Genomic DNA, 26607 nt, shown 5'->3' on the forward strand with positions numbered 1-26607 from the left:
AGAATTTTCATATTAACAACCAGATCATTTCAATATTTTTTTCACACCAGTAAAACCTGGAAAATCTGTCCTAAGGCAAGACTGGGATCCACCACCATCACAAGCCTCTTTTCTTCTTCTCTTTATCTGATTTAAACCAAAGGTTTAGTGCTGCCCTTCACTACAAGCTCACCACAATATCACACTGATGTCTGTAAAGTGCTGTGTGTGTTTGTGTGTATCAACAGGGACTGACTTGCCATGGTTTTGTACTCCTGCACAGAAATGAAATAATAAAATTTATGTTAAAAGTTGAGGATATTTCAGTGTGTTCTTCACATGCTGTGTAGTACTCTTCTTACACTGTAAATTCTTATTTTTGAGTAAATATTGGGATGGTTAATGCAGTTATGCCATTTGTTTTAGAAAATAATAGAATTAAATTATGACCCAACAAAGTGTTGAAGTAAAACTGTTTTTTCCACCTTTCTCCACAATACATATTCCTGGCTTTTAACATGAGATTAGTTGTTACTATTTCATACAGGACAAAGATTTGGAATACTTTGTAACATTGTGATTATGATAAGAACTCATTTCCATATGCTTTTTAAAAATAATTCTGAGGATTTATTTAGCCTACTACAAACCTTTCAGTCAACATTTGAATTTTTTATTTAAAAAACTGAAATGCACAGTATATGCCTCACAATTATGTAAACGGCTGTATAATGCAGTAATTATATTCCCATTGTTGCAAAGAAAGAAGAAAGATGACAGAAGAAAGATGGTATCTCCGATCTTCCCTACAGTACCTGAACGCCTCCTGTGTTGAGACAGCGGAGGGAGGCAGAGCTGAACAGCATCAGCATCAGAATGAGGACGGGCAGCTAGCAGCTGGTCTGCGTCTCTGCATCAACAGCAACTGGATCCCTGGGAAGGAGCTCCATGACAGGTGGGTCATTCACTGTACTGACACACTCACACACACTGTATGTGTGTTTAGTCTGCTGTTAGTCTGTAAATGTGTGTGTGTGTTGTCCTGACTAGCAGCAGCAGCAGCGCTGTGCTGCAGCGCTACAGGTGCACACAGACAGACAGACAGGCAGGCTGCTGCAAACACACACGGCCGCGTCCTTCACTACATCACTGTCTCTGCTGGCAGAAGGTCATCGGGAGACGCTGCTGCTCCCGGTGGACACACATATGTCTTCCTGTCGGCGTCACCAAGCGGCTGCAGCGCACGATAGACAGTTGCTGTAGGACAGCCCCTCCACCCACAACCCCCACCCCCGCACGCGCACCGGCACACGCTAACTAGATACATACAACATATAACAAGGATTTTACATAGCCTACTGTCAAAATGAAAGGAAGTGTTCACTAATGACATTTCTAGTGCTGTGTCCTGAAAAGCAGCACTTTAGACTCTTTAGGCTGTCACACAAGACAGGTCTCAGATCAGCACTGTGCCACGAATAAAATGTTTTGGTACTGCTTTCTAATCAGGTCTGTAGTCCACTTGCAGACCAGTCCCCCCTTTATAAAGAGTTTACAAGTCAGAACTTGACCTTGTGGGGCAGCAGCATCTCAGTCTATAGAGAACCGATTGACTTGTCCAGCACACTCTAACAACTGTGTGCGTATTCAAGGCCTCTATGTGTGTGTGTGTGTGTGTGTGTGTGTGTGTGTGTGTGTAAATATTAACAGAATGAAAACGTTATTTCCCCAAGAGGGATCAATAAAGTATGTTCTGCTCTCTTCCACTTGTTAATGGTTAAATATCATTCAATAATACTTAATAGAGCAGTTATAAGAACAGGTTTTGTGTTCCCAGTGAGGTGGTAAAAAAGCTCTCTGGCTGTTGAGTCATCAAATAGAGTTGAGTCATTATTTAAGTCATTAGGGTCATTGTTTGTCTTTTTACTTTTTTTTACCATCCGACCAAACCATCCACCCAAACCATCCAACCAGACTATCTCACCAAACAACCCAAACCAAACCAATGCAGTTATTTAAAAAAAAGTTCAAAACAAACCATCCAATCAAACCATACAAACCACCCAGAACAAACCAACTCAAACATCCAAATCAGCCAAACCAATCAATTCAGCCAAACCATCCAAAGCAAACCATTCAAACCATCCAACCCAACCAAACCATCCAGAACAGCTGTCAGAACAGGGATCTCCAACTCAAATTGTCTTGGGCCACTGAGGATTTTGTCATCTCATAAGGGGGCCACTTAAACATTCAAGTACTGCAAGAAAGTGCAATATTTCTGAAAATGTACTCTTTTGTTTACATTGCCAACATATTTTCATCACAAATAACAAAAAGCGCCTTCTATACATTTTTCTATACATTAGTGAGCCATGCATCGGACACAAACTCTCAGCACCTCTTCTGTCACCTCAAATTGTTTATGATTACCCCTGATGAAAATGTCTAGCTGAGCACTGTTGGTTTTGTCTAGATACTTTTGTCAAATACCCCTGAGTAAGTAGTGAAAACTCTGGCTTTTTGTAACTTTATGTAAGTGACCATAAATATCACTTGATAACTTGCTAACCTGCTCAGACACTGTGTTTGCTGATAGAGAAATATTGGACATAGATTATCAGCCATCGCAACATGCAACTCTTCAGAAATATGTCCACACATTTTTTAAAAATTGAATTGCTTCTTTTGAATTTCTGTTAAATTCGATTGAATTGAAGGATAGCTTATATTGATATGATACAACTACAAAAAATAATTAAATTAAAAAAATAATTTTGTGGGCCATATTATATTTTTGAAAAATGAGCCTCCGGCTGGCAGTTTGACATCCCCAGCTTGGAACATTGTGATGGAAGTCCATTTCCATGATGCTCTATCATGTCTCATAAGCTGCTGTAGCAGTTTTGGGTATACTATTTATCACATAGATTTGGTGCACAAAATAATAATTTTCACTCAAGGATTTTTTTAAAAAGTGGCCAAAAATACCTGTAAAGTACCAAGGCCTTGGGGAACACCAGAGAAAAAAATCATGCTGTGATTAGGGATTTTAAAAAAAAACATATTTGGGCAATTCTAATTGCATTTTTTAGCAACTAAGTATCAAGCACCTCTGTACTGGGGATTGCTCAGAGACCCCCTTACTGTCAGTAATGCTCCAGGTCTCTAGTTTGTGAAATCTGATGAGGCTGTGATCATCCTAGAGGTCACTATAGGTCATTTTATACAATAAAGTCAAGTTTCAAATAATGGTCTCATGATGGTCTATGATATTCAACACTGTACATAGATCTCAGTATGTCGGAACTCTCAAATAGAATAGATGAAAATAACACATTTATACTGCATGCAAACTCTGAGCATAATCCTCATCCTAAACTGCTGTTTGCTGTGATGTTTGATTTCATCATCCCCACCACAGGAACACAGCCTATGACCTGAGCTGATACAGTCATTCTGCCTGCGATCATGTGTGGGATGTGAGGAATAAAGTCTCCAGAAAACCTCATCTCCAGTGGGGCTTTAATTCTGCTCCTCTTTTCCCTCCCTAGACCCACTGAGATCCTCCTAATCAGCAACACCACAGAAGAAGAAGTGACAGGGAGGAAGAATGGACTCCATCTCTATGATGGGCGGCAGCAGGAGCCCTGTGTTCCTCACAGCCTCCTCCTCCCACCACCTCCACCACGCCCACGCCTGTTTCCTGCCCAACGGCATGAAGAATGGGGTGGGAGCTGGAGATGCAGGGGCTGCCTGTCCACCTACCCAGCCCACTGTGGCCATCCTGGGCTCAGGTGACTTCTCCAAGTGCCTGACCATACGCCTGCTGCGCTGTGGCTTCCATGTGGTGGTGGGCAGCCGCCATCCCAAACTGGCAGCCCAGTCGTTTCCCCATGTGGTGGATGTGACGCACCATGAAGATGCTGTGGGAAAGGCCAGCATCGTGTTCCTGGCAATCCGCCGTGAGCACTACTCTGTCCTGTGGGATCTCAAGCACCTACTGGAAGGTAGATCACTACACACATAGTACACACACTGACAACACTAATTGTCAGTTAAAAGTCTGTGTAGAGTAAACACGTTGTACATGTTAGAAAATAGTTGCTGAAAACATGTGAACAGACTGACAAATATGTAGTACTGTGAATTGAGTCAGACCATTAAACTCATTTCCACAATTTCTGTGTTCAGGACTTTTTGGGTGGACCTGAAATATGGCTTGGTGACATGCCGGAACTATGATGCCCCTAACACTGCACAAGCCCCACAAACTGACCCATGAACAACACCCAAGGTCCATCTGTTGAAGTCTCAGTGGTCCCAACACTAAAACAGAGCTTAATTAATCCTGAAAGAAATTCTGGTGTGAGAATTTACAGTAAAAAATTACAGTAACATAAGAACAACAACAAGACTGTTATGTATGTGTGTTAAGCTGAGTAACTAAACAAGATAATAAACCCAAAAATGCAGACTGAGGTTGAGCAGCAAGAGTTCAAAGCATGGGGTTGTCCAAAACAGAAAACTAAAGCTGGCAAAATCTAAAAAGCAAGGGAAAAGTCCAATATGGCAAGGGAAACGCAGAGAGGGCTGGAATTCTCAACACAAACCACCAACTGACACAGAAACAGAGAAACACAAGGACTAAATAGACAAGCAACTAATCAGACAAAGGTGGAGCTAATCAGACAGGTGAAACAAATGGCAATCAAAAAAAGAACAGAGACAGGAAGTAAAGTAAAGACACATGAGGCAGGACCAGGACTACAAAATAAAACAGTAAATAATTAACCAAAAAACCCAAACCATGACAAAGACAGCATATATATATATATATATATATATATATATATATATATATATATATATATATATATATATATATATATATATATACATATATATATAAACAAAACATAGGCTGAAATAGAAAAAAGTAGCATTGACAATTATATTGAAAAGTAATATTGGCAGTGATATCGAGAGGTATTAGAAAGTTCTATTTTACCAAATAATGAATGTAAAAATAGCACATGATATGAAGAGTAAGAGTTCATAGATTAAGATTAAGAGAGAAGAAATATTCCATATGATAATGAAATGAAAAGTAATATTGCACAAGATTTTAAAACATGATATTAAACATAATAGAAAAATAATATTGTACATGATTATTTTTAACATAATAATGTCTATGATATTGAAAAGTACTCTGTTGTAATATAATACTCACATGGCACATGTGCACTGAAAAATGTTTGGCCACTGTGGTCAATTCTCCTGTCCACACTGGTCGTTTCAGGTCTGATTTCAATGTACGAAATGAGGGAGAAATTCCACAGTCCTCGTTCTTTGTAAAAATATACACTGAAGGTCAGCTGAAGATCATATGAGGCTTCTGCAGGCTGAGTCAGATGGATCACTGAGGATCTTCTTCATGTTTCCCCAGACAGTGTTCTGTTGCTGAGCTCCAGTGGAGGGATACTGACACAAAAAGACTGCATTTGGAAGATTTGATTTGTCTGACTCAGACTGTCTGACTCATGTTAGCTTTAGCTGAACTTTAAGATGCACTACAAGATGGGCAGTATGGATAGCAAGAATGATTGTTTGTGACTGAGCAGAACTCATCCTTATCCAACATTGCAGCATACATTATGCAGATTCTAAGACACTAGACTGACTCACAGGAAGAAGCTGTGCAGAAGCAGTCGGAATCCTCCCACCCCTCTGCTGTCTACGTCTTACTGTTTTCAAAGACCAACAACCTCTAAGCTGGCAACTTACATACTGAAAATGGCACCCTAACCCAAACCTGGTCCATAAGGTACGAACAGCACAGAAAAGAAGTTTGGCTTCAGGACTTTCTGACAAAAAGGTTTGACTCCTATGTGAAATGTACTGTTGACTTTTTATTTTTTAGAAATGGTTTATTATGCTCAGTTTTCTTTGTATTATTTTCAGTTGTCTGTCACAGTTTGGCTATGACAGAAATGTGTTAGAACACATAGAGCTCTACGTAGCTGCACACCGGTCAGAATGCCCATGCTGATCCCTGTCCACTGCCTTCAATGGACATGTGAGCACCAGAACTGGACCATGGAGCAATGTAAGAAGGTGACCAGGAGTTGACAAGGTGTTGACTTGGCCTCTAAAATATCAGATCTCAATCTGATCGAACATCTGTGGGACATGCCAGCACAAGTCTGATCCATGGAGGCCCCACTTTACAACTTACAGGACTTAAAGGACCTACAGTAACGTCTTGGTCCCAGATACCACAGGACAGCCTCAGAGGTCTGTGGAGTCCAGGCCTCGAGTGGTCAGAGCTGTTTTGGAAGCATGAGGGGGACCAATACAGTAACACAATATTAGGCAGGTAGTTTGAAGTTGTTGCTGATGAGTAAATATTTCAGAAGTTATGTATGTTTGTCTTGTTGCCCTGCAGGTAAGATCCTAGTAGATGTGAGTAACAACAGAAGAGTGAACCAGTACCCAGAGTCCAATGCTGAATATCTGGCTTCACTGCTGCCAGATTCCATCGTGGTCAAAGGCTTCAATGTCATCTCAGCCTGGGCCATGCAGCAGAGCTGCCCCAAAGACGCCAGCACACAGGTACAAGCAAACAAACAACAGAAAACTGTTTCTGGAGATTTCAGTGGCTTTGCAGCAGACAACAATGAGGGGGTTGTTTTTGTTCTGTATGTGATTTTCTTGCTTTCTCTCTGACACACAAATTCTGTCATAATTTAGTCACGAAGTATTAAAAAATCCCTGTGAGCCTTCATATCCTGAGAACACTGACAACAGTGGAGCTCCTGGCTGTAGAATAAATCCTGAAAGAATCCCTCAGCCAGTCAGCTGTCCTTATCAGTGGTTTGGATTATAAAAGCACAGGTCATAACTTCAGTCATGGCATTAAGAAACTTTAAACAAAAATGATGTGACAAGTTTCATGGAGAACTCAAGATTCAGCAAGAAAAAAAATGAAAATGTATCTGACTTTAAACTCAGAAATATGACTTTAAATTCAGAATTACAAGGTACCACTTTACAAGACTGCCCTTATAATAACTTAAAAATGGTTAAATAAATCAACAATAAGCTGTTACAACATGTTATATAAAAAGGGCAACAGTGACCTGTTGCTTGCCAAATAGTGAACCCACAGCTCAGATCTCATTGTTACTGAGCTGACACTGTCCTCCTCCATCAGCAGCATTTCTACATGTCAGCTTCAGCATAGATTTGTTCATGAGTTCCTGCATTTAACCACCGTCAGCAGATTTGGCATCAAATAAATATATCAAATGAGAGATTCATATGCTGAGGCTGTGTGATATTGTTTAATTTGACTTGTTCAGCTGCACTGTTTTACACTTTACAATAAGACAACAAAAAGGGCTCTTCAGAGGCAAATGTTTCTGGATAGAACCTGGGGCAGCAGGATGGTGTGTGTGAGACTGAATCAAAATAAACTACAGTGTGTGTTCATGGTAATGGACACAGAGGACTATGTCATATGTCCTCTGTCTCTGTTCCACCCTCCCTGGTTGTCTTCACTGCACCTCTAACAGTCCTCCTGTCTGTCCTCCTGCCTCTGTAGGTGTTCGTCTGCAGTGACTCAGTGGAGGCCAGACAGCAAATTATGGAACTCGCTCGCCATCTCAACTTCCAGCCGGTGGACATGGGCACCTTGTCTTCTTCGCGGGACATTGAGAACATGCCCATACAGTTATTTCCTGGCTGGAAGGGCCCTGTCCTCGCTGCTGTGGCCCTCTCCATCTTCTTTTTTGCCTACTCTTTTGTACGAGACATCATCCACCCATATGTGAAATACAAGCAGAGTGATTTCTACAAGATTCCTATTGAGATGGTGAATCGGACACTGCCCACTGTGGCCATCACTCTCCTGGCTCTGGTGTACCTGGCAGGCCAGCTGGCAGCTGCCCACCAGCTCTACTACGGTACCAAGTACAGGCACTTCCCACACTGGCTGGAGGGCTGGCTGCAGAGCCGCAAACAGCTGGGCCTCCTCAGCTTCTTCCTGGCTGCTGTGCATGTTCTCTACAGCCTCTGTCTGCCCATGAGGAGGTCTGAGAGATATCTGCTGCTCAACACGGCCTACCAGCAGGTCAGACAACATGTCCACTGGCACTCATAACTCGCACAGAGCTCGCATTTTACACCAAAAGTATAGGAATAAGTCAGCATTTGAGAAATATTATTTGCTCCAGTGATGACATTGATATTGATACAAGTCAATACAACATGTTATCACTCCCAATGCATCAAATATGGCAGCTCGGTCAGTGGCCCTAAAGTTCAAACTATGATGCTGTAGGTACCCCTCTACCATGAGTTTTGCATGTACAGGGCTCCATAGTCAAGTTAGCAATAACATGCCATATCTGGGTACACTTTCAAAATAAACTGCTAAAATAGTTTTAGGAAACAAAACTAAACCTTAGGTAGATTTAGGAAAACATCATGATTTGAGTTGAAATACATATCTTACTTGTGTAAATTCACATATGTAGAGTAACATACGTACATACACTTCATACATAACGTAACGTTGTCTAACTAAACCCCAATCTCCTGGGTGAAAGTCCTGTGGTGTTGTTTTGTGTCTTGTTGCATTGCTTCTTGTTGCTTTAAATTAGGTTACTTTATGTTATATTGCATTATGTTACATTGTGTTATGTTATGTTATGTTATGTTATGTTATGTTATGTTATGTTATGTTATGTTACAGTGCATTATGTTACGTTACATTGTGTCATGTTACACTAAGTTATGTTACAATGCGTTACATTATGTTACATTGCATCACGTCATGTGTTGCGTTGTGTTGCGTTGCGTTGTGTTGTGTTACGTCATGTCACGTCACGGTACTTTATGTCACGTTACGTTACGTCACATTACATTACGTCACATTACATTACGTCACATTACATTGTTGGACCCATCCATCCACCTTACCTCCTCCATTTGCAGACTTTGATGATACATCAAAACATAACACCAGAGGGGTACCTACAGCATCATAGTTTCATGTATAGGGGCAATGACCCACTGACCAAGCTGGCATGTTTGATGCGTTGGGAATGTGACCAGGCTGATCAATATCAATCTCTTGTCTGTGCTTTAAGTAGAGAGCATTAGGCCTGCTTAACATACAGCCTGTACCAGCAAACTAAAGCCAGATCTGTGCTCGCTGGCTGCATTTGGCAGCTCACACTATAGCCAGAGATATACAGAATGCACTCATACATTTCTGCAATCATGTCATTTCTGCAACTTACATGTTGCAGATTTCTGAATTGTGTTTGATAAAATGGCTACATCTGGGGTATTTTACTGTAAACAGCTGTACACTGTACACCTGTGTCTCAGGCCACTTCTGCAGGTTATTGTGACCATGTATAGATCATGAGGTTACAGATGATAACTGTGGTGAATCCTGTGTGTAGGTCCATGCTAACGTGGAGAATGCGTGGAATGAGGAGGAGGTGTGGAGGGTGGAGATGTACGTTTCCTTCGGGATCATGAGCCTCGGGCTGCTGTCACTGCTGGCTATCACCTCCATCCCCTCCGTCAGCAGCACGCTCAACTGGAGGGAGTTCAGCTTCATACAGGTACAAACATAGAAACCACTGAGGAAAACTTCAAAATGTGATCAGGCAGGTTCACTTTTTCTGTGATTTCTACGCAGATTTGTCCTTGATGGAGATAATAATGTTCCTGCAAAGTACATGGAATAATGTACTACATCTATGTTGTTCTATTTTAATGAATAATGGCTTCATGAAAAAATAGTGCAGTTTTTAATCCAAAGTGCGTTAACTGGCAGAAGCTGTAGGATGTATATTTCTCTACGCCTTAAGGGGGGATTGGTATAGCCCACTGGGAAAGACATTCATCCCAGGACATATTGTCTTTTATATTGCTTACATAACTTTATTCTGTTTATACAGTTCATTCAACTCAATATATGTGAATATCCAATGGTGGACAGACTGTTAAACCAAACTCTATTCTAAAAGCAGCTGTTTAGTTTCACCATAACTAAGACTCTTTTCTGATTCACTTCAGTCTACAGGCACAGTTGGCACACATGTCATTCACTCAGTAACATCATTAACTAAACTGTGATGGGGTATTTGCCAGAGTCATACATGAATTGTTTGTCATGCAAAATGCAACAAACACAGCATTTGTTTTTCTTAATTTAGCCCCAGGACTTTTACAGCACTTGTTTTTACCTAAAAGGGAAAGTGACATATTCCTGCTATGCAGTGTTTCAGACAACTGAGCAAGATATTAAGGGGAGACCAGTGAGGAAAGTTTCCCATCTGTTAATAAACTGTAAATATAATAAGGAAATGTCTCTAGACTTGCTCTGTGCCAGAAAACAGCTTTGTCCCAGACAAGAGTTCACTTCTTCAAACAATTTAAAAATGTTAAAAGTCTTAAAAATCTAAAACTACCAATAACTATCAATACCAACTGTTAACAGAGGTATAAACATGTACTCTTATAATCATCTTTGTTTTTCATAAAACTGTTGGCTCTTAAAAGTTGTGTCCCCGATTTCCATCAACTCCATCAGATTTTTCCAAAAACCTCATTTGATCAGGCATAAAAAGGGTTAGCTATAACATATAAGGACCACTGTCTCACTTCCTGGTTTAAAAAAGGCAGGAATACTGCTCAAGAACTGATAAACTTCATATTTTTTGACAAATTATTTAAATAATGTTGCTATCAGATGTGTCTCAACCATAACATGTCGACTCTGTAGTCCTTCTAAATCAAAGCTAAATAAAAATTATGGTTTAAAAAATTGTAATTGTGAAATGAAAAAAATGGAACATTTTCTCAACTCTGGAAGATGTCAGCTCTGTCAGATCAGAGAGTTTTATGTCTACATTTATTACAACATTGAATCAATAGGACATTGGCCCATTACAAGAGGTACAAATACAATTTTAAACCAAATCTAAAGAAAGGTTCACCTCTGTTGATCTTTAATGTTAGATTCTTAGCTTTTCCACATAGTTTGAACCAAATGAATGACTGTTGATTCATTATTAAAACAATATTAAGGGAATCACAGGAGTTATTGCTGTCTCAGTCTCCATGTCTTTGTTCCAGTCCACTCTGGGCTATATCGCCCTGCTCATCGCCACCTTCCATGGCCTGCTGTTTGGCTGGAAGCGAGCCTTTGAGGAGGAGGCCTACCGCTTCTACCTGCCCCCCAGCTTTGTGGTGGCCCTGGCCCTGCCAGTGTGCGTCATCTTGGGTAAGGTGCTGATGCTGCTCCCCTGCGTGGCCCGCAAGCTCCACCAGATCCGCCGGGGCCTGGACAGCAGTCAGTACCGGTGCCAGCGCCTGGAGCCCGTGGGCTCAGCTGTCCAGGTTTCACCTGAGAGAGTCACCATCATGTGATGACTGCAGCACAGAGCGGTCTGCTCCTTTACTGGGATCATCGCATAGACTGCCAGAGTTAGTAAATGAACACTGTCCATGTGATTCTCACTGGATGGGCAGATTATTGTGACTCTGTGACTCCACAGTTTCTGCTGACATGTGAATTGTGTACTTGTGTAGCTGTTACTATCCACTATAACCCTGTGTGAGTGTTATGTTACAGTTTGTTCATCTGAACTGTGCAACTGAATATTCTTCCACTGACGGTGTCCTGCCAATGTGCTCCAAGTGCTATCATTTGACCCTTAGAGTACTGTGTTCCTGTCGTCGTGTTCTGGCAGACATCACACTGACATACTGAGTGTTGGTCAGTGCTTGAAAGAGGAATTTCACACATAAATGTTATTGTACAATACTTGAAAACACTTGTATAATATCCTCTGTGCTCTAGAGGGAATTTATCAAGTCACAAAAATAACCCTGATGATATCATTGTGATGTCACAGAGGGTGGAGTCTATAGATTTATAACAGAATGCATTTTAAAATGGGGGCATGAAATGAAAGTGGTATGTTCCATTTGTATTGGGAAGTCAGAATTTTGAACTTGAACCCGCATGAACCTCACCAACCCCAACCTCAAGATTCAAGATGGCTGCCCCATGCATCAACAGTAGTGACAGCTGTAGAATATACTGTTTATTAGCACTTCTGTCTCTGTTTGTGTGTCCAGTTCCATCTGTGGATATTTTGCAACAATGTTTGCATGTGCAAAATACTGTGAAATGCATTATCAACAGGCATTGCTAACATATGACTAACCTGGCTAGTGCAAACTCCAACTTGTTTACTTTTTTTTTTTTTTAACTTTCTGACTTGTTTACTAGAATGCTGCCAACTCGGTGCGACATCAGTCTCAGCTCCGACTTCCAACCTCTGAGGAGAGCAGAGTAAGAGACACTACTCAGTTGCATTATGGGAAGTGTAGGGTCATGTGTTTTTGTTTGGAGCTTATGGTGCATTCCATTTACCTCAGAAGTCAGAGCTGCGAAGGACATCACATACAAAGTTGAAAATCAAGAAATATGCCTCCAGCAAAGGATTTGTTGTGCTTGCACTATTTTGTCCACACAAACACCATAGCACTGTGTCCTACAGACACTGTTTGACAGTACTGTGTGTATGACTGATTTAATAAAACACATAAGACAGAGCTTCTAATAAATGCTATTTTACTGCAGCTTTCACATGCTGTTGATGCACAGAGCAGCCATCTTGGATTTTGAGGTTCCTCTGACTTTTGGAGTCTGAAATACGACTTCGGGGGCATTACAGTTGGAATATCTGACTAGGACTTCCATTTCAAAGGAAATGCAATGTTACAATCGAGATCGAGAAAGGAAAGTGTAGGATCCAGTGTTTTTGACCCATACCAGGGTCTAGTCAGGACCTCTGCTCCACAGGTCTTTAAACTTCTTTTTTTCTGTCTCCTGTGAGTCCCCAGACTTCAGGGAAGTGCAATAGTACATTTCTGTAGTGCCCTTACATCATGTGCAGTATCTCTGCTTTTAGGTTGACATATTTCAGGCAATACAAATGTCTTTTCTCTTTGTTTTTTACAGTGGCCCTGAGAGAAGCTCATTGTCATTACAGTGCTGTCTGCTTGTTGTTGTCTGTATGTGATCAGTTTTTTGTTGGATGTTTTTTTATTTGGCTTTTCGAAAATAAAGTCAAAATGTCAAGAATAAAGTTGAACTTAAAGTAATTGTGCCAGGCATAAGATAAAAAATAAAAAAGAGGATTTTTTTCCCCCTTTTTTTCAAAATGAAGTCAAAGTTGAAATACAATTTTGACTTTATTTTGAACGTTTAAACTTTATTCTCAAAATTCTCCCCCAAAAATTCTTCCTCCTCTGATTTATTTTTTTCTTATCCCTGGGACTAATACTGAAAGTTTTTTCTGGACATTCAGACTTTTCAGACTTTTAATACAATTCGACTTTAAGACATCACACACAAAAAGGCAACATACTAAGTTAAAATCTTAGAAAATGTGATCATATGTGATGAGTGTTGGATTTAACAGAGGTTATTTTGTTACAATGTTTGGCCTTCTGTAGCCCATAGGTCAGGATATTTATGCTCTAATAATACATATGTGATTATGATGCAGGTAGTCATTTAAATCAATCAGAAATCCACAACATAAAATATAAATGGATGATACACAGAAGTGACTTCAATAACTTCATAAGTCATAGAACACGGCAGCAATAAGGATGTCCAAGCCGTGTCCTCTGGAAACATTCTGTTGTCGTCTGTTTGTGTATTTGGTTGTGCTGTCTGTTTTTACAGCACTTCTATATTTTCAGTGTATTCTCTGAATGCTGCAAACATGTTGTCAAATTGGGGCGGTGCAGTGATGAGCACTGCTGCCTCACAGCAAGAAGGTCCTGAGTGTGAATCCCCCAGCCGGCTGGGGTGTTGGGGAGTTTGTGACTGGGGCAGGGTCTTTCTGTGTTTGCATGTTCCCCTCATGTCTGCATGGGTTCCCCCAGGTACTCCAGTTTCCTCTCACAGTCCAAAGACATGCATTAATTAGGTTATTTGGTGACTCTAAATTGCCAGTAGGTGTGAGTTATCTGTCTCTATGCGTCAGCCCTGTGATGAACTGGCGACTTGTCCAGGGTGTACTCCACCTCTCACCTAATGCCAACTGGGATAGGCTCCAGCCGCCCCGTGACCCTTCAAGAATAAGTGGTTATGGACAATGGATGGATGGATGTTGTCAAATTGATGAAGATGTTTTAATTTGTGTCTGTATATCTGTTTCCATGGATTTTCTTAAGCTGCAGTTTCTTGAGCACTTTGGACCACCATAGTTTTTTTTCCTCACAGCTCACATAAAACAATATTGAATTGTAAGATGTTTAAGTAACATGTAAGAAATCTTTTATGTATGAGGACAATATTATTTCCTTCAGTTCATGAAGTTGGTCTCATTTTCAGTGAGTGTCACACTGCAGACTGTCAACAAGTGTTTTGAGGTATTTGTTGGTTCTGAATTATCGCTGTGTTGTTCTGTTTGTCTGTCTGTATTACTGTACCACTGAATGTTAAGTCCGTCTGTCCAGCTGGAATTCATGACTTTGTGGTTTTACCCTCTACACCAACAGTTTGATTTGTGACTGACATGTCACTGAATGAACACAGTGCAGCAGCTGACTACAGGATCTGATGCAGTCAGTGATGTTTTAAAAAAGAATTACACTCATGACACACACGTGAGATGAGCTGCTCCTTTCAGTGTAGTAGATGTGTGTTTTGTTCAACATGTCCTGTGTCATCTTGTTCACATTGTGTAACAAAATGTTGCTGTGTCCTGCAGCAGGAAGAAGAGACTCTGAAGAAACAGTGAAAGTACATATCTGACTCTGACTCTCCTTCCATGAACTCACAAACACTTTGAAAGCAGTCAGTCCTTCACCTGCATCAACATGCAGCAGTGTGTAACTGTAACAGCAAATAAAGAAACGTGATGTTCACTGTGATGGATCATCCATCTAAAGGTTGCTTCAACTCAGTGGCTTTATTTTCACAGGATTACATCTCCCTCGTCTGTGTTCAAATCCAGCTCTGACATGACTGCTGTGATAAATAAGTAGAGAACATTTTTTCAGGTTAGCCACAGACATGCAGGAGATCGTACAGACTCCAGAGTCCAGAGTCTGGTGGTGGACAGAGGACACTGTCAGCTGAATCTCCATGGACATCCTGGAGGTGATGGTGAGCTGTTCAATAGAATGTTAAAATAGCAGTGATAAAGAACAGCATTCAGGGACTAATTAGCAGAGTTAGGAAGTGACAAAGTACAAATACTACATCACTGTGCCTAAGTAGAATTTTCAGGTATATGTACTTGAGTATTTATTTTCCTGACAACATTTTACTTTTACTCCCTACATTTGAACACAAATATCTGTACTTTCTACTCCTTACATTTTCAAAATAGGCTTGTGACTTAAGTTCTGATGCAGCTGAGGGGAATTATTATCTTTCTTTTGCATACATTCTTGATGTATCCATCAGTGTGTATCGTGCACAACAGACATAATGAGCAGAAAAGGATGTAAGAAGAATAAAATCAATGTAGAAGAGGTAACGAAATAGAAAACAGAACAAAATATAAAAGACCTAACAAGACACAAAATATGTAATAATACACAAAAGACATAACAAGACATAAAGGACCTAACAAGATATAAAGGACGTAACAAACTGTAAAGGACCAAACAAGATGCAAAGGACGTAATAAGACAAAAAAAAAAAGACATAATGACACGTAAAGGACAAAGTAAATGTCAAGATAATGTGATCCTCGTGCATGGTCCTCTGTCCTAATAGCTCACTTGGTAGAGTGTCTGTCTCATGTACTGACTGAGGCCTCAGCAGCTACACAGGTTCAATTACAACCTGAGGTTGACATACCTGTTGTCCTCCTGTCATTCCTTCTTTTCTTGTCTATCTTCAGCTGAACTATGTAGCAAAAAAACATCAAAACATTTTAGAGAGGAAGATATACAAACTTAAATAACTTTACAACAACTTTGGCACACGTTTTTATTAAACTATAAATGATAAACTTTTAAATAAAGGGCTGTTGTTGGCCTTAGACAGTAACGTTTGTGAGACATGAATTTCTTTTTCTTTTTAATTAGTACATTCCTTGATGCTAAACTAAACATGTAAATTCATGCTTGGTCACATAGAAAAGTATCTAAACTTGTGTTTCTGCACAGACAGAAGTGATGTGAGCACAAAAAGACACTTGAGGAAACTGTTTTCCTTTATCCACGTTGATGGAATACCCTTCAGTCCAATTTATCTTTGCTAATATTGTGTTGGATTCATGCTGTTGTATATTTGTATAAGACATATTTTAATTGAAGAAAAAAAAAAAATCAACAAACAGCCTCCCTGCAGCAACTCTGAGGACTCTCTAGGAGTCATGGACCCCCTGATCAAGATGCATAATCTGCAGGATGTCAGCATAGACAAGAGTCGGCTACTACATTTATAGAAAAGTGACTATTATAACATGAAGACCAACATTTGTACAGGTCAGTATACAATCACTTTGCTGTCCATTATTATTATAGTTGGATCATTGTAATTATATAGGCTGGTGTATACTAAGTTTGATCATTCCTAATGTTTGTCATGATCAGGGGTCTGCAACCTGGGGCTCCGGAGCCACATGCCGCTCTTAAATTGCTTTCTGGTGGCTCCCTGTGACTTTGGCAAAAACAAAAAAAAAATGTGTGGAAATTATTATTATATTACAATAACTATTATTTCTTTTTTCATTTTTTAATTTAAAATTAAATAATGACAAATCAGGTTCACAGCTCACTGTGACAATTTTTGAAATATATTTCTTTTTTGACTTTCTAAAACTCAAAGATTCAAGTTTATCTAAAGAATAAAAGTAAATCATCTCAACTAAAGATTACAAGTTGGCAAAACATTTAAAAGTTTATTTCAAAGCTCAAGAGTTTAAGTTGGGCTCAAAACGCAAAAATCTATTGAAGTACCTTGGCTTGAAATGTTGGATTTTTCCAGTGTAAACTGATTCTTACATACTGAAACTGTAAAAATATGTAGCCTACACACCAAAAAATATTTTGTCAACTAAAATGTGCATCATAGCCTACATCTACAGCTCAGTACCTCCTCCTCTACAATTTGACAGTGGGTTGTCTTCTTGAGTCTCCATAAGCTGCTATGGATACCAAATTTTAAAATAAGAGACGTCTTAAGGGGAAAATAGAATTTACTAGTTGTGGCTCCAGACAGATTTTTTTTTCCTTTTTTGGCCAAAATTGGGTCTTTTGATGTAAAGGTTGCAGACTGCATCTTCAGAACACTTGGCATGTGGCTTATTTTTTAATTTTTAACACTACTACTCAGAGTTGACCAGTCTTTCTAAATGGTCTCCACACAGCACTAAAATGCACTTTCACATTTGTGTAGTTAGACCATTCCACACCTGTGCATAAACTGTATTGTATAAAACAATAAAATGTCAGATGTGCTGCACATTTCTCAAGTCTTCAATACCCTGCTGCTGTCAAACTCATATTGAATGTTCTGCTTGGAAGCAGCAGTGACAGTTTGTGTAAAGCACCTTAAAGTAACTTCAATTGAAATCTCAGTTCCATGTCTGATCATCATTCCTCCTTTGAGCACTAAATCAGCCAATAACTGGCCACCAGAGGGTGCCCTATTTAGAAATGTGAAGACAGCTCTCAGCTCCAAAATCATTTCAGGGAGCTGCAGAGGTCTCAGCAGGGAGTGGTGCTACGGCACACAGTCACAGGATTTACTGGGATCTACTGGCAGAATGTCAGAAATTGAATATAATATTCATGAGTATGTTTTCATTTCTGTAATCAGCTGAAAATCAGAATCAGTGTTTTTATTACCTTAGAATGAGCCTTTTATATCTACAGAGGCAGCAGCTCCTCTTCTACAGAGGCTGCCATGTTGAACTCTGTTGTTTGTATGTTTCTACAGTAGCCCAAAACAGACAAATCAAACACTGGCTCTCGAGTCGGCCTTTCACCAGTTTGCAGTTACCCACTGTAGGTTCTACGTTTGTCAGAGAAGGGTGAGATGATGTATTTACAATCTGCAAGTTTACCACTAGATGTCACTAAATTATGAACACTGGTGCTTTAATAATGTAAATTAGTTTAAAACAAAGGTCAAAACAGAAAAAGAGAAGAAGAGATCCACACACCAACAGAGCTCCTGTATGAAAATTTATTGATGTGACATTTCCCACTATCAGCTCTTCTTCAGACTGCTGATAGCTCAAAGCGTCATGCCAATACATTTTCATACATGAGCTCTTTTGGTGTTCGGATCTTTTCTTCTCTTTTAATGCTTTGAGAGTTTTTTTGTGATCCAGCACCCAACTCACTGGGCCTTAGGAATATGTGTGTCTGTTTCTCATAGTATGCTGTAGTAGCTGTATAAAGCACTTATGTTTAGCATGTATAAATATCTAAAGTTAAAGGGATAGTTCACCCAAAAATGAAAATTATCTACTCACCCTCATGTGGACTGAGGGTCAGGTTTATTTTGTTAGCCCACACAACACTGCTGGAGTTTCACAGGAGAAGTGTAGCAGAATCTCCCAAACAATGGAAGTGAATGAACTTGAATTTGACTTGAATTACACCAGACAAGCAGTATGGAGACACTTTATGGTTTCTTTCCAGATGTGTTATCTGTTTGAAAACTGGTCACCTGTCACTTCCATTTTCATTTTTGGGTGAATTATCTATTATGATCAAGTAGAAACTCTAAAATTTATAGGTGCAACAAACTGGTTTTCCATCATCATAAACAAAATACAATAATTTTAATGAAAACCCATCACACTTAAATCTCATTACAATCTCATGACAAATAAAGTTCACAACACATGTTGATTCACAGTTTAAGAAACAATAAAACAATCAGTCAGAACTCTCTCTGGTTGGTTTGTGCTGCCAAATAAAACAATGTGTTGACGGTGGAGGACTGGAGTTTTTCTATGGTGTTGGAAAATTGTTCAAAGTGAATGTAGAATGTGGTTTTAACTGTACAGTGCCATTACTTACCAACACTGTACGACACGCAACAAAATGTACTTGAGACCATTTTGCAACCAAAAATGCATCAGTCAGGCAGTGAGCGATAAAAAACTATTTCAGCGCGTTCTTTATTACAAGAAGTGCTTTGTAGCGGGTGTTACATGTGCCGTCCATCATAGTGGTCCAGCTATTTAAATTTGATGAGGCACATTCTCTTTTTTGCAGATAGGTTATAAGGCACTTATTTGTACATTTTTAAAAACGGGATTCAACACGAGAAAAGGAGAAGTCCACTTTTTGGTCCTGCAGGAGAGCACCTTCTAAAATGTTCATAAAACATGTCCATATGACATCTCCTGTCTGTAGAAATAAAATGAATCATGTCTGTGGCTGCAGTGTCTCTAGCAGCGGTAACAGCTCCTGAGCGCTCGGTCTGCAGCGACCCTCTGCGCTCCAACAGCGGCTCAGCACAGTCCTGCACCGCCGGCCCAGCTCGGACTGGAACACCGGGTGCGTCAGGACGCACGGCCGCAGGTTGTGCGCCACCACCGCGTAGAGCACGTGTTGCCGATCCCCGGTGTAGGGCTGCTCTCTGGTCATCAACTGCCACAGCGTGATCCCGAATGAGAAGATGTCCGCTTTAAGAGACACCTCCTGTCCTCGGAGCAGCTCTGGGGCTCTGTGCGTGTACGTCCCGCCCCCATGGCTCATATGCGGGCTGATGGAGCTCATCTCATAGCCCCGCTCCAGCTTCAGAGAGCAGCCGAAGTCGCAGATCTTGCAGACGTCATCAGGAGACAGCAGCACGTTGGCGGGTTTAATGTCCAGGTGAACCACGCTGTGCGCGTGTAAGAAGCGCAGGCCGTGCGCGATGTCTGTAGAGTAGCGGAGCCACCTGTCCTCCTTCAGCGGCTCTGCAGAGTCGTAGATGATCTGCTGCAGGTTCTTGCTGCCCACAAACTCCATGAGGACCGTCCCGATGCTGCTCGAGTCTCCGAACTCCGGCGGGACGCAGGTGGTGGCCGCGAGGACGCGCACGATGTTCCTGTGGCGCAGGTGAGCCGCGTTCAGCTCCGCCCAGAAGCTCTGCCGCGACGCCAAAGAGTTCTTACTGCACTTCTTCACCTCCTTCAGCGCCACCGTGTCCCCCAGGTACTCCGCCCGGTACACAGAGCCGAACCCCCCGGAGCCCACCGGCCGCAGGGAACGCAGCTCGTTCCACAGGATCACTGAGGACCAAACCCGGCTGGACACCCGGCCGTGCAGCCGCTGCACTGGGACCTGCAGGGTGGTGCTGGGTGGCTGTTTGGACAGTGGACTGCTGCACGTCCCGATGTCCACACTCGGGTACAGATCTCTGGGCAGCAGGCGGGTCACAGGGATCGGAGAAGGCATGATGGTGTTAGAGACTGTCTGTGCAGCGTGAAGCCTGCTGCTGACTGGAGAGCAGCCTCAGAGTCACAGCTTTTCATCACAAACACACTCACATACACGGAGAAACACTGCCGCTCAGTGTTGTGGAGTGTGTACTGCTCTCTGTTTGGGTTCAATGGGTTCATCCTGATGGTTCAACTCAGTTTACTCTCTACAGTAGGGGAGGACGGGGTACAATGAGCCGCTTTCTGCATTCTGTGGTGGTAAAGCACAATAACATTTATTCTGGACACTTTTATCAGAACGAAAAAACCCTCAAGATGAACCATCTAGCTTTCAACATAAATATACAGATTGTGCAGTACATAAAGCAAAACAGCTCAGACACACACACACACACACACACACACACACACACACACACACACACACACACACACACACACACACCAGCTGTCCAGGCCAAACCACTCCCACACCCACTGATTCCCCTAAACATGCCAAAACTCATACAGAAAATGTACACATGCCCATAAAAAGATATATGCAACAAAAATACAAACCAGCACTTTTGTTTTTTGCTCCCATTTGTCATGAGTTGAAGTCAAAGATCTCAGACATCATCTCTGCACACAAAAAGGTTTATTTCTCTCAAATTTTGTTCACAAAAGTGTTGAAATCTGTGTTAATGAGCACTTCTCCCTGACATAATCCAGCCACAAATAAATAAAATAAAAAGGGCATCAGCTGCCTGCAGCAGAGCACCAAGCCATGATGCATTAATGGTGAAGTCCTTACAAACCCTCTGGAGTGGCTGTTTGTCAGCAGAGTCTCTTCAACAAATAAATAACTAAATAAATCAAATAAACTTGCAACAGAGGCCACTGATGCACCATTCCAGTTGAGACTGTACTCAGGAAATCAAGAATTCCAGGCAAGATCCACATTTTAAGTTGAAACGAGCACTGTAAAAGTGATCTGTGTGTGTGTGTGTGTGTGTGTGTGTGTGTGTGTGTGTGTGTGTGTGTGTGTGACAATGCATCAGGTTAGTTAATGATGTTACAGTGTAAATGATCTGTGCTGATTGCATCTGTACATTAAAGTGATTCAGAAAAGACTCTAAGTGATGGTGGAACTGACGTTAATCTGTGAAAAAATATAGGTCTACCATAAAATACCTGCTTGTAGAATGGAGTCTGGTTCAGTAGAATAAACTGTCTGAAATAGATTACATGAAGATTCAGTGAGGCAGTTGTACATCAGGTTTGTCCACTTTGATGGAGGCAGACTGACAGGAGTCTTATTTCTCTCATTTCTTCTATTCTTCTATGTAATGACACAGATCATCAATGGACAAAGACATAGCACAACTGCTCTCCTGACTCTTCACAGGATTTGGGCTCATAATGGCTAGGAATATATATTATTTCCTTATTTTATGCATTTAAACTGACTAAAATGGTTACTTCAGAATTTGTTTTGACCATCGGTTAAAGTAGAGTGGTTGTTTTTGCACAAAAAGAGGCGGAAGCTGGGTGGGTTCCTCTCATCCATGTTCATGGTCTGGTGCTTGGTGCCCTGAGTGCCTACAACAAAAATACAAATGAATGCAAAAACAACAAATGATAATAATCATTCAGACTAATCAAAATGAACACAATGGCTTATACTAAAATTGTTTCATTATGTAACTTAAAGTCCAACAGCATCCTTTTGTGTGCACAGAAGTAGTCTGATATCTTTATACAAGAGGTAAATTCTTTTCATAACTTAAATATAAATATAATGACATTTAGAAGAAGAAGCAAGAGCAGTTTGTTTGAAGAGGAGTAAAAAGAGATGCCTTACAAAAATGTAAGGAGGTAACAGATCTAAGTGAAGTGGGCAGGTTGTTCCCATCAGATGGAGTTTAAATTTAAAGGCACATCACCTGTTTTCCTTAGAAATTCAAGGAAAGAAGAAGAAAGGATACTCAGTAGTCCTCATATGATGATCTGTGTGGGATTAAAATCGTTTTACTTTAAAAAATGTTTGTTTTACTTAAAAGGTGACCCGTGATAAAGTTTTCTAGATTTATAATCATTCAGAAACTCAAACATAAAATACTGATGACTTCTATAAGGAAGCTTCAAAAAAATCTATGGAGACTAATATCAGACACACACACACACACACACACACACACACACACACACTTACACACACATACTTAGTGTTGAGGAGCATGTACTGCTCTCTGTTTGGGTTCAGTGGGTTCATCCTGATGGTTCAACTCAGTTTACTCTCTACTGTAGGGGAAGACGGGGTGCAAGGAGTCACTTCTCCATTTTGTGGTAGTAAAGCACAATCATATTTTATATGTCAAGAAGTACTGTGTGTGTGTGTGTGTGTGTGTGTGTGTGTGTGTGTGTGTGTGTGTGTGTGTGTGTGTGTGTGTGTGTGTGTGTGTGTGTGTGTGCGCCTTGGGTGAACTGATCAGACAGCTGAGTTTAGACGTACACACTGACAAGTGTGACTGAGTAGATTCAGCATGAGGCTGGAGGGGAGGAACATGTCACACAGCACAGAGTTTCTGTTTGTCCTTTTCACTCTTTACACTCAGAGTCTTCCAGCAGGAATGGATGCTCACATTTCAGTGTAAGATATATAACATGACACAACACACAAATGGAACTAAACATTATGTTCATTGTAGCCTAATCAATTAGTCCATAAAATAGTGAAAATGCTAACTAAATACAAATACTGTAATTAAGTAGTTTTTTGGGGTACTTTTTTCAGTAGATTTTCTGTCTGTACTTTTACTCAATCTTCAGTATGCATTACAATATGTAATCTAGTCAGTTACTTTTAAAATCGTAGTTGAGTACTGAGTACAATTTGAATTAATATCCAAACCTTTCATCTGCATTTTAGTAGCCAATCAAGTGATTTGATCACAAACAGCAGCAGACATTTGGAGTAAGGCTGTGAGTGATTAATCATTAATCAGTTAATTGCCATTAAGAGTTGAACAAATTAAACATGTATTCATAGATATTTTATCAGTAGTCATGTCTTCATGTAAACAGAAGTCATGATAAAGTAAGAGACACATGAACATTGAGGCACAGACAACAGTGAGCAGGAGCAGCCTACACAGTAAAATATAGCCTGGCTTAGCTGAGAGTAAATTCAGAGACAGTGAATCAGAGCTTTAATTACTTAAACAAATTCCGCTTTAAAGGGACAGTTCACCCCAAAATCAAAAATAAACATTTTCCCTGTAGTGCTATTTATCCATCTAGATAGTTTTGGTGTGAGTTGAAGAGTTTTTTGAGCACCACAAATGTCATTTAGTCTCATTATATTGTTGAGAAGGCAGACATCTCTACAGCCGATATCCCCCGAACTCTGCAACTCACACCAAAACTATCTAGATGAATGAATAGCACTACAGATAAGAACATACCTGAGCATTCTGAGTACTGCAGCACCATAAATCTGGCATAAATGTGTACAATATGTGCCAAAATGAAACTGTTTTCTCTAATACCATAGTAAATCTAAGATGCAGTAAGATGCAGTTCACCCCAAATTCAAAAATACACATTTTTCCTCTTACCTGTAGCTCTGTTTATCCAGAGTGTGAGTTTAGTGTGAGTTTTGAGGGTATCGGCCGTAAAAGATGTCTAATTTCTGTCCAATACAATGGAGCCAGATGGCACTCAGCTTGTGGTGCTCAAAGTAACAAAAAATACATTTGAAAGACTCAACAGTGATTTCTCTTTCCAAAAATTATAACACAGTCACTCAAGATAATCCACAGACCTCGTTGTGAGGAAGTTTCATGTAGGAACTATTTTCCTTCTACCTATCTACACCTACCGACCGTATCACCATCCAGAAGGAAGCTTGCATCTACTCATGGATGAGAGACTCGTTCTTGTGACAGTGTGGGATGGAAACATTAATCCTCATCCACTGAGCTGAAACCTCTCACAATCCTCTGCATGGTGATATGGTTTGCACATACTTCAGTGGAAAGACAACAGTTCTAAGTGTAACAAGTCATGGTTTCTGGAAAGAGACATTGCTGTTGAGTTTTCCAAATGGTTTTTTTTTTCTTTTTTTTTTTGGCATTTTGAACACGACAAACCAACCACCTAACAAGTGTAGAACTCTAAGTCACACCAGAACTATCTAGATGGATAAACAGCACTACAGGTGATAGGAAGAATATGTAGTTTTGATTTTGGGGTGAGCTGTCCCTTTAAATGCCCCTGGTGTCTGGGTCTTAATGGAAAGAAGAGGCATTAAAGAACAGAAGCACACAGTCAAATCAAAGTGAATGAGACATTTTTGGGAATGAGCAGACAGACAGGTGGTTGGATCCTTCTCTTCTGTTTATTGAACTTTCATTACACTGTAAAAACACTGGAGTTGACGACTGCAGCTCTTCTCTCTCATAGCAGCAAAGGTATGTAAATCAAATCAGGTTATTCTGCCAGACAATAAATAATCTGCCTCTTTGGATGATGTCAATGTTTAAAGAACAACGGATAAAAGCTGCAGCATTAATTTTTATTTTACACAACCTATAAACATATACATATATATTTACTTATATATATGTTTATGTGAATTACTTTGCCTATATTTATAAAAATACAACAGTAGTTTGTAAAATAGATTTGAAGTAGAATATTGAGAATTAGCAATGAGTCCATCATTGTCACAGGATGGCATTGTTGAAATGCAACGAATAACAAAACCAACATGGCTGGAATGCAGTTCATCTCTGAACTTCCTCAGCTCGTTTTCAATGGCGTCACACGGAGTCGTGTTCCTCAGTGTCAGCACCGACGTCTTCATCTCGGCTCACTCGGAGCAGTATCCCACAATGACTCCATTTCCCAAAATCACAACACACAGGTGGGGAAGGTGGCGGGGGAGGGTGGGGGCATGTGATATTACAGGCAAGTCTGTCAAGACTACAAAAGTCACAGTACAATAAAAATATATGTAGCTATATAGTACAACCAGGCACACTGCCAACTGTTCAGCTAAACTGGATACTTTGTTTGTACAAACGATACATTTAAGAACTAGAAAAGAGGTCTGTAGCACCTTAAGGAGCTTTAGAAGTATGTTAGCAGCTTGATCCAATACCAAAATATATTGCAGTATTGCAGTGTTTCTTACATACACATTCAATAAATTCACTGGTACCACTGAAGCTTATAAAGAAGTTTGACATGAATTGCTGAAGGTCTGTGCCTCTCACTGAAGAGCATCTTCTTCTGTCTCCTGTCTCCACACCGCTGTGGGACACATTCTGTTTTTCCCTCTTTCTTTTGCCCAGGACAGTTCAGATTCACTCCACAATTATGAACTCAATCTGATACCAGAGTCCAAATCTGGATCTATTTTCTCTGATATTTAGAGCTTTTTTTTCTTCCACAGTTTGTTGCTTTTATTCCCCCTACATCAAATTGTTGGTATGGAAGCCCTGAGAAGCAATTTTAAAGAAAAAGAAATTCTGGTGATTTTTCATTTACTAAGTCTGATCTAAATTGTTTTCTCTATTGTGTTTTTCCTATGTTTTTTTTTCTATCTCAATGATTTCCCATCTGTGAAAACAGGTGAGAAAAAAAGTCTCTCAGCTGATGAAAAGCATCCATGTTTTCTTTCTAGGGAGTTTTAATAGTGGTGCACTTCAGTCTCTTGTGGCCAAAATGATAATTACCACACTAACACTAAAAATGATCCTGATAAAAACAATCAGCTGCTGAGTCTTTATGTCAACTGTTTTAAAGTAAAAAAAAAAAAGTTTTTAAAAAAGTAACTTAAACCTGTTTTTCTGTTATCAACACAAAAGAGAAAACAGTTTAGATCAGACGTAGAAAATGGATGACCAGAATTGTTTTTCTCACCTGCATCTTGTGGCTTCTGTACGCTGTCAATCGAATTGTGTTATCAGTCCAGATAGTTTATACATCAAGTTGTAACTGCAGTTATCTGATTGGAAAATCTGTGTTCATTCAACAGCTTTCAGACAGAAACCACTGAGAAATCAAGTAATAGTTTTATGTCATAATGTTACACTGAGGTCAAAGGATGATCGAGGGGGACAAACTCGCCCTGGGAGTTACTGAACATACTGTAGATTTTGTTGGTCTTTTTTTAACAACT

The 26607-nt window shown here is 40.2% G+C and overlaps 2 protein-coding genes across 2 annotated transcripts; one reads left to right on the top strand and one right to left on the bottom strand.

Moving 5' to 3' along the window:
• Window positions 1–765: 765 nt before the first annotated feature.
• On the top strand, window positions 766–13387 carry steap2 (STEAP family member 2, metalloreductase). The gene is made up of 6 exons (XM_084747735.1): window positions 766–934; window positions 3534–3989; window positions 6431–6597; window positions 7589–8116; window positions 9459–9623; window positions 11143–13387. Exons 2-6 carry the CDS (start codon window positions 3593–3595, stop codon window positions 11434–11436), a joined length of 1551 nt encoding a protein of 516 aa, XP_084603861.1. The 5' UTR covers window positions 766–934; window positions 3534–3592; the 3' UTR covers window positions 11437–13387.
• A 5443-nt stretch (window positions 13388–18830) lies between these two features.
• mos (MOS proto-oncogene, serine/threonine kinase) lies at window positions 18831–20814 on the bottom strand. The gene has a single exon (XM_084747168.1). The coding sequence runs from the start codon at window positions 20452–20454 to the stop codon at window positions 19438–19440; it is 1017 nt and encodes a 338-aa protein (XP_084603294.1). The 5' UTR covers window positions 20455–20814; the 3' UTR covers window positions 18831–19437.
• Window positions 20815–26607: the final 5793 nt, after the last annotated feature.

Source organism: Lutjanus erythropterus, chromosome 21, assembly GCF_056507025.1.
Source record: "Lutjanus erythropterus isolate fLutEry1 chromosome 21, fLutEry1.hap2, whole genome shotgun sequence".
NCBI classification, from domain to species: Eukaryota; Metazoa; Chordata; class Actinopteri; order Lutjaniformes; family Lutjanidae; genus Lutjanus; species Lutjanus erythropterus.